This window comes from Zophobas morio, unplaced genomic scaffold (assembly GCF_036711695.1).
Source record: "Zophobas morio isolate AGI-343-1 ecotype UQ-CSIRO unplaced genomic scaffold, CSIRO_AGI_Zmor_V1 ptg000007l, whole genome shotgun sequence".
NCBI lineage: Eukaryota > Metazoa > Arthropoda > Insecta > Coleoptera > Tenebrionidae > Zophobas > Zophobas morio.
In genome coordinates, this window is record NW_026972112.1 from 4,836,675 (window position 1) to 4,846,052 (window position 9,378).

The window sequence follows — 9,378 nt, forward strand, 5'->3', positions numbered from 1 at the left end:
GTTGCCAAATTTACTTTTTTTTTTTAAGAATGTAAAACCTTCTCGGGGTTCCCAACTGTCTTTTTTAAAAATGTAAAACCTTCTCGAGGGTCCCGAATGTACTATTTTTAAGAATGTGAAACCTTCTCGGGGGCCCCAACTGTCTTTTTTTTTAAATATGAAACCTTTTCGGGGGTCCCAATGTACTTTTTTAAAAATGTAAAACCTTCTCGGGGGTCCCAAATGTATTTTTTTTTAAGAATGTATAACCTTCTCGGGGGTGCCAATGTACTTTTTTAAAAACGTAAAACCTTCTCGGGGGTCCCGAATGTACTATTTTTAAAAATGTGAAACCTTCTCGGAGGCCCCAACTGTCTTTTTTTAAAAATGTGAAACCTTCTCGGAGGCCCCAACTGTCTTTTTTTAAAAATGTGAAAGCTTCTCGGGGGTCCCAATGTACTTTTTTAAAAATGTAAAACCTTCTCGGGGTTGCCAAATTTACTTTTTTTTTGAGAATGTAAAACCTTCTCGGGGTTCCCAATTGTCATTTTTAAAAATGTAAAACCTTCTCGGGGATCCCAATGTACTTTTTTAAAAATGTGAAACCTTCTCGGGGTTGCCAAATTTACTTTTTTTTTTAAGAATGTAAAACCTTCTCGGGGTTCCCAACTGTCTTTTTTAAAAATGTAAAACCTTCTCGGGGGTCCCGAATGTACTATTTTTAAGAATGTGAAACATTCTCGGGGGCCCCAACTGTCTTTTTTTTTTAATATGAAACCTTCTCGGGGGTCCCAATGTACTTTTTTAAAAATGTACAACCTTCTCGGGGGTCCCAAATGTATTTTTTTTTTTAAGAATGTAAAACCTTCTCGGGGGTCCCAAATGTATTTTTTTAAGAATGTATAACCTTCTCGGGGGTGCCAACTGTTTTTTTTAATGCATAACCTTCTCGGGGATCCCAATGTACTTTTTTAAAAATGTAAAACCTTCTCGGGGATCCCAATGTACTTTTTTAAAAATGTAAAACCTTCTCGGGGTTGCCAAATTTACTTTTTCTTTGAGAATGTAAAACCTTCTCGGGGTTCCCAACTGTCCTTTTTTAAAAATGTAAAACCTTCTCGGGGATCCCAATGTACTTTTTTAAAAATGTAAAACCTTCTCGGGGTTGCCAAATTTACTTTTTTTTTTTAATGTAAAACCATCTCGGGGTTCCCAACTGTCTTTTTTAAAAATGTAAAACCTTCTCGGGGGTCCCGAATGTACTATTTTTAAGAATGTGAAACCTTCTCGGGGGCCCCAACTGTCTTTTTTTAAAAATGTGAAACTTTCTCGGGGGTGCCAACTGTTTTTTTTTTTAATGCATAACCTTCTCGGGGATCCCAATGTACTTTTTTAAAAAAGTAAAACGTTCTCGGGGTTGCCAAATTTACTTTTTTTTTAAGAATGTAAAATCTTCTCGGGGTTCCCAACTGTCTTTTTTAAAAATGTAAAACCTTCTCGGGGGTCCCGAATGTACTATTTTTAAAAATGTGAAACCTTCTCGGAGGCCCCAACTGTCTTTTTTTAAAAATGTGAAACCTTCTCGGGGGTCCCAATGTACTTTTTTAAAAATGTAAAACCTTCTCGGGGTTGCCAAATTTACTTTTTTTTTGAGAATGTAAAACCTTCTCGGGGTTCCCAATTGTCTTTTTTAAAAATGTAAAACCTTCTCGGGGATCCCAATGTACTTTTTTAAAAATGTAAAACCTTCTCGGTGTTGCCAAATTTACTTTTTTTTTTTAAGAATGTAAAACCTTCTCGGGGTTCCCAACTGTCTTTTTTAAAAATGTAAAACCTTCTCGAGGGTCCCGAATGTACTATTTTTAAGAATGTGAAACCTTCTCGGGGGCCCCAACTGTCTTTTTTTTTAAATATGAAACCTTTTCGGGGGTCCCAATGTACTTTTTTAAAAATGTAAAACCTTCTCGGGGGTCCCAAATGTATTTTTTTTTAAGAATGTATAACCTTCTCGGGGGTGCCAATGTACTTTTTTAAAAACGTAAAACCTTCTCGGGGGTCCCGAATGTACTATTTTTAAAAATGTGAAACCTTCTCGGAGGCCCCAACTGTCTTTTTTTAAAAATGTGAAACCTTCTCGGAGGCCCCAACTGTCTTTTTTTAAAAATGTGAAACCTTCTCGGGGGTCCCAATGTACTTTTTTAAAAATGTAAAACCTTCTCGGGGTTGCCAAATTTACTTTTTTTTTGAGAATGTAAAACCTTCTCGGGGTTCCCAATTGTCATTTTTAAAAATGTAAAACCTTCTCGGGGATCCCAATGTACTTTTTTAAAAATGTGAAACCTTCTCGGGGTTGCCAAATTTACTTTTTTTTTTAAGAATGTAAAACCTTCTCGGGGTTCCCAACTGTCTTTTTTAAAAATGTAAAACCTTCTCGGGGGTCCCGAATGTACTATTTTTAAGAATGTGAAACATTCTCGGGGGCCCCAACTGTCTTTTTTTTTTAATATGAAACCTTCTCGGGGGTCCCAATGTACTTTTTTAAAAATGTAAAATCTAGAGAGCGCCAAATGTCTTTTTCTAAGAAAGTGAAACTTGGGAGTTCGCAAATGTTATTATTTTTTTTAATGTAAAAGCTTCTCGAGGACGCCAAATGTCTTTTTAAATAATGTAAAACCTTATCGGGGTTCCCGAATGTACTATTCTTAAGAATGTGAAGCCTTCTCGGGGGCCCCACGCCCCCAACTGTCTTTTTTTAAAAATGTGAAACCTTCTCGGTGGTCCAAATGTACTTTTTTTAAAATGTAAAACCTTCTCGGGGGTTCCAAATGTATTTTTTTTTAAGAATGTAAAACCTTCTCGGGGGTCCCAAATGTATTTTTTTTATGAATGTATAACCTTCTCGGGGATCCCAATGTACTTTTTTAAAAATGTAAAACCTTCTCGGGGGTCCCAAATGTATTTTTTTTAAGAATGTATAACCTTCTCGGGGGTGCCAATGTACTTTTTTAAAAATGTAAAACCTTCTCGGGGGTCCCGAATGTACTATTTTTAAGAATGTGAAACCTTCTCAGGGGTCCCAACTGTCTTTTTTTAAAAATGTGAAACCTTCTCGGGGGTCCCAATGTACTTTTTTAAAAATGTACAACCTTCTCGGGGGTCCCAAATGTATTTTTTTTTTTAAGAATGTAAAACCTTCTCGGGGGTCCCAAATGTATTTTTTTAAGAATGTATAACCTTCTCGGGGGTGCCAACTGTTTTTTTTTAATGCATAACCTTCTCGGGGATCCCAATGTACTTTTTTAAAAATGTAAAACCTTCTCGGGGATCCCAATGTACTTTTTTAAAAATGTAAAACCTTCTCGGGGTTGCCAAATTTACTTTTTCTTTGAGAATGTAAAACCTTCTCGGGGTTCCCAACTGTCTTTTTTAAAAATGTAAAACCTTCTCGGGGATCCCAATGTACTTTTTTAAAAATGTAAAACCTTCTCGGGGTTGCCAAATTTACTTTTTTTTTTTAATGTAAAACCATCTCGGGGTTCCCAACTGTCTTTTTTAAAAATGTAAAACCTTCTCGGGGGTCCCGAATGTACTATTTTTAAGAATGTGAAACCTTCTCGGGGGCCCCAACTGTCTTTTTTTAAAAATGTGAAACTTTCTCGGGGGTGCCAACTTTTTTTTTTTAATGCATAACCTTCTCGGGTTCCCAATGTACTTTTTTAAAAAAGTAAAACGTTCTCGGGGTTGCCAAATTTACTTTTTTTTTAAGAATGTAAAATCTTCTCGGGGTTCCCAACTGTCTTTTTTAAAAATGTAAAACCTTCTCGGGGATCCCAATGTACTTTTTTAAAAATGTAAAACCTTCTCGGAGTTGCCAAATTTACTTTTTTTTTTTAATGTAAAACCATCTCGGGGTTCCCAACTGTCTTTTTTAAAAATGTAAAACCTTCTCGGGGATCCCAATGTACTTTTTTAAAAATGTAAAACCTTCTCGGGGTTGCCAAATTTACTTTTTCTTTGAGAATGTAAAACCTTCTCGGGGTTCCCAACTGTCTTTTTTAAAAATGTAAAACCTTCTCGGGGATCCCAATGTACTTTTTTAAAAATGTAAAACCTTCTCGGAGTTGCCAAATTTACTTTTTTTTTTTAATGTAAAACCATCTCGGGGTTCCCAACTGTCTTTTTTAAAAATGTAAAACCTTCTCGGGGGTCCCGAATGTACTATTTTTAAAAATGTGAAACCTTCTCGGAGGCCCCAACTGTCTTTTTTTAAAAATGTGAAACCTTCTCGGGGGTCCCAATGTACTTTTTTAAAAATGTAAAACCTTCTCGGGGTTGCCAAATTTACTTTTTTTTTGAGAATGTAAAACCTTCTCGGGGTTCCCAATTGTCTTTTTTAAAAATGTAAAACCTTCTCGGGGATCCCTAGTGTACTTTTTTAAAAATGTAAAACCTTCTCGGTGTTGCCAAATTTACTTTTTTTTTTAAGAATGTAAAACCTTCTCGGGGTTCCCAACTGTCTTTTTTAAAAATGTAAAACCTTCTCGAGGGTCCCGAATGTACTATTTTTAAGAATGTGAAACCTTCTCGGGGGCCCCAACTGTCTTTTTTTTAAATATGAAACCTTCTCGGGGGTCCCAATGTACTTTTTTAAAAATGTAAAACCTTCTCGGGGGTCCCAAATGTATTTTTTTTTAAGAATGTATAACCTTCTCGGGGGTGCCAATGTACTTTTTTAAAAATGTAAAACCTTCTCGGGGGTCCCGAATGTACTATTTTTAAAAATGTGAAACCTTCTCGGAGGCCCCAACTGTCTTTTTTTAAAAATGTGAAACCTTCTCGGAGGCCCCAACTGTCTTTTTTTAAAAATGTGAAACCTTCTCGGCGGTCCCAATGTACTTTTTTAAAAATGTAAAACCTTCTCGGGGTTGCCAAATTTACTTTTTTTTTGAGAATGTAAAACCTTCTCGGGGTTCCCAATTGTCATTTTTAAAAATGTAAAACCTTCTCGGGGATCCCAATGTACTTTTTTAAAAATGTGAAACCTTCTCGGGGTTGCCAAATTTACTTTTTTTTTTAAGAATGTAAAACCTTCTCGGGGTTCCCAACTGTCTTTTTTAAAAATGTAAAACCTTCTCGGGGGTCCCGAATGTACTATTTTTAAGAATGTGAAACATTCTCGGGGGCCCCAACTGTCTTTTTTTTTTAAATATGAAACCTTCTCGGGGGTCCCAATGTACTTTTTTAAAAATGTAAAACCTTCTCGGGGGTCCCAAATGTATTTTTTTTAAGAATGTATAACCTTCTCGGGTGTGCCAACAATTTTTTTTTTAAATGCATAACCTTCTCGGGGATCCCAATGTACTTTTTTAAAAATGTAAAACCTTCTAGGGGTTGCCAAATTTACTTTTTTTTTTTAAGAATGTAAAACCTTCTCGGGGGTCCCAAATGTATTTTTTTAAGAATGTATAACCTTCTCGGGGGTGCCAACTGTTTTTTTTTAATGCATAACCTTCTCGGGGATCCCAATGTACTTTTTTAAAAATGTAAAACCTTCTCGGGGTTGCCAAATTTACTTTTTTTTTAAGAATGTAAAACCTTCTCGGGGGTCCCGAATGTAACTGTTCGTAAAACATCTTTTTTGTAAAAAAAATTAAGCAGATAGTCATTATTTATTTAATCAAACTTAAAATTATGGTACACAAAAAACATATAACGAAAATTTTGGAATTTTACAATTGTTAGAAAATTTTATTTCATTTACCTAACATTACATTAATTGCTACATTAACGTCAGTCAATGGCAGCTCAAAAATTACTACTAAATGTTACAATGTTTATTATAACAATGTTTTACAATTGTAAAAGTCCGTTCAACGTTTTATTTAATGTTTATAATGAGATAGACAGCGCTGTCTTAAATGAAACATCCTGTATAACAAAAACTGAAACGCAATAAATGTACGATAAAGATGGGAAATGTTTTGTTAGATCATCGCACCGAAATACGTATCGAAATATAGTAAAAACTGGTATTCCTGGCGGCTAAAAAAAACCCGTAATCATTACAGTACATCGCACTTTGACCAAGGTTTTTTCTAAGCATTCATTATTCAAATACACACTATAATTATCCCACAAAAACCAAAACACGCACAACATAAATAATTCAGTTCGCCATCAATCGAAACTAATACGCACAAACACTTCCTGTTTTGCCCGTTTTAGAAAAAAATTCTTGATAAACGTCCAGCGTTCAACTATGACTCAATCCACAAACTAAAACCCAAACCCGGACGATAAAAATAAACCTACGCATAAACACCGTGGGCTACATTCTGATTATACCGATGTAAATATAAAACGTAAAATTCGACATCAACAAAACAACGTGATAATCCAGTGTTGCCAAGTTTATTTATCATCAAACCATTTGAATTTTACAGAATCGACTACATGAATCATAGGCATAATTGTATTCTATGAAACGGTTAATCATTATTAATAAAAACAATTTTTTGTATCTCAAATCAGTTTAAATAACCGCCAAATCTATCAGACGTCACACCCCCAACCAATACACAGCTTCGTGGTGGGGGGAAATGTCAAACTAGAACCTCACGTCAGCTGTTTCGCGGTATGTTGTATTAGAAACAAATGCTAGCATCGAATCAGCTGTTGTGTTGACATACGAACATCACCCGAAGAAGTACAATGTCAGAGAACGAGGCCACGACGTCGCATCCCGAGTCCGCGAACGAGGGTGGCGACAAAGAGAATGAGTTTCTCGAGCCCGAAAACAAACGTCGCAAGACAACCCCCAACAGCGACAAGAAGTACAAACTAGAGGAGCGCCTCGGCGGAATTTTGTGCTGCGCAGTTTGCCTCGACCTACCTAAAGCTGCAGTTTACCAGGTAGGTGCTTCTTGTAAGAGCCATTTTCGTGTGTGTTACGTAATGTGACGTCATTGGTTCTCTTTGTTTGGCCGCAATTTCGAGTTGTATTATTGATTTTCAGAGATATGTGTTTGGAGGGCTCGAGCGGGGGCTGGTGCCCTCGCTCGACCCCTCGAGGTGCACAGGACAGACTTTTTTTGAAAAGTTTTGTTTTATCTCAGCTTTTTTCTTCAAGCTGTATTTAAGACTGGACTTCCACTGTGAAAGTAGTTTAGTGATGTAGTTTTAATTTAATTTGTAATGCGTCATCTGTGATAACGATATTTAAATAAGATGTGATATTCAGCTACTTTTATACAAGGATTTTGCTTCAACGTTGAAAATAAATATATTAAATTTATATTTTAGTCATTATTCACTTTTAGAAATAGCATGTATTTTCCCCATCCTGTCCTATTTCTTTGTTGGTTTCTTTGTCAGAGAGCACCCAAGATTTTGATATGATTGCAATAACAATCGACGAAGGTAGGTAAAGTCGTCCCAAGGGGGAAAGTCACCTAAAGTCACTCACGAAATGCACCCCTTTCGATTTACGTTAAGTCTTTTTCACGGAAACTCAGTTTCCGGTTAAAATTAACCAGAAGCGGTGACAATCCATCGCTCAAAAGGTAACGTAGCACCATCGCTCTCACTCAAACCCTTTGAGTTAGAGCGGCCCCGAAGACTTATTACGCTTTATTGATAAACTTTGTTAGTTCCAGGACATGAAGAGGATTGGTAAGTGTCTTCTTGCAAAACTAATGCATTGTGGACCCATTCCGACCCATCACCACACCATATTCATATATGTATCTTGCAGTGCAGCAATGGTCACCTCATGTGTGCTGGATGTTTCACACACCTCCTTGCTGATGCCCGTTCTCGGGACGACACACCCACTTGTCCCACGTGCCGGGTCGAAATCTGCAAGACCACAGCCACCCGAAATTTGGCGGTGGAGAACGCCGTCTCCGAACTTCCATCCGAGTGTCAGTTCTGCAACAAGCAGTTCCCGAGGAATTCGCTAGAACGTCACGAACAAGAGGAATGCGAGGAGAGGTTCATTATGAGAACGTGTGACGGGACCGATTACAAATGCCCTTTTTCTGGTAGAGTTTCAGGATGCAAGTACCATAGGATAGGGTGCCCGTGGAGGGGACCCTTCCACGAGAAGACCAACCACGAGCAGGAGTGCGGACACCCGAAGAAAAGTGGCGCCGAGGTGATGGAAGCTCTGGAAATACTGGACCAGAAGGTAATGGAAGAAAGAAAGTTGTATAAAGCCATCTTCGAATTGTTGGGTTATGACAAGATCACGTTCAATGGTGGGTATGGGTTCAGTCGTACGATATTAATTAACCCCGATTTGACGTTATAGACATTCAACTAAAGCCATACCGGAGCGACGACTTTGTCCACCGGCTGCTATACGAATCGTCAAGGTTTTACGTCTCCGGGCATCAGTGGCTTGTCAAGGCTAAAATCACCGAAAACCAGAAGGATCCAACGCAAAACTCGGAGAGAGTTATGACTTATCAGCTTGTACTTAAGTCAAAGGTGTCGACGGCATTGAGCTTAAGTTACATTGTTCTTTGTGGTCCTGTGGGCGACATCAAGGTGCAGCCGCGCGTCTACAAGTTCGACTTCACGGAACACGAGAATGAAACTCCGTATGAAACATTTCCACTAATCGATGCAGCTGAATGTAATCGGTTGCTAGCGGCCAAGACGATTAATTTCAGGTTAATCATGTTTTGGGCCTCAAAGTAAGCTTCTTCTAATTTATAGTACTCTCGTGGCATATGCATTTTCTTTTTCAGTTGATTCTATTCTTTCTGGTACAGGTGCATTATTTTAATTTTTAGTTATTGGAATGAATTTGTCAGCGAAAGGTATATTTGTACATGTTTTGAGATTATATTTTACAAATCTTTGTTTAATTTAAGACTTTTTATGTGCGGATTTTATTTAAATATTGTGTGGCGTGTTCACCGACTAGTGAGATTTTTTTCATTGTTTTTGAGATTTTTGTTACCTCCATTTTTGTGTTGCCATTCTTTTTACTTTTATAGAAGAGAAATCAGTGTGTTTTTTAAGATTTGTACCATTTATTAATTTATAAAGTTTCGTTTTTTCATTGTCATTCACTATCGCGAGGGTAGGTAGTAAGTACGTTAAAATTAATTTAGTTTGTTTACAATCCATGGAAACTGATCTTGGTAGAATATAGATTTTGAAAAATGTTGTTTTTTTTTCCACGATAGAAGAAGATTTCTTAAGATAAGGCTGATTTTGGTAAGTGACTAAACAATATGAAGAGTAATCACTGGAATAAAGAGGGGGTGGGTGGGCGGGGCTACTTTTTTTCGCTTTTTTTTCACCTGGTTTTTTGCTGCCTCTTTTATTTAACGCTATTTTTCGGCCTCTTTTTTGGCACATTTTGTGGACCTTTATTGTCGCTTTTTT

At 37.2% G+C, this 9,378-nt stretch overlaps 1 protein-coding gene across 1 annotated transcript; it reads left to right on the plus strand.

Annotated features, from left to right (window-relative positions):
* The first annotated feature begins 6,522 nt into the window (after positions 1 to 6,522).
* On the plus strand, positions 6,523 to 9,153 carry LOC135124315 (zinc finger TRAF-type-containing protein 1 homolog). Its single transcript, XM_064049284.1, has 5 exons — positions 6,523 to 6,891; positions 7,733 to 7,971; positions 8,026 to 8,237; positions 8,291 to 8,678; positions 8,733 to 9,153. Exons 1-5 carry the CDS (start codon positions 6,691 to 6,693, stop codon positions 8,734 to 8,736), a joined length of 1,044 nt encoding a protein of 347 aa, XP_063905354.1. The 5' UTR covers positions 6,523 to 6,690; the 3' UTR covers positions 8,737 to 9,153.
* Positions 9,154 to 9,378: the final 225 nt, after the last annotated feature.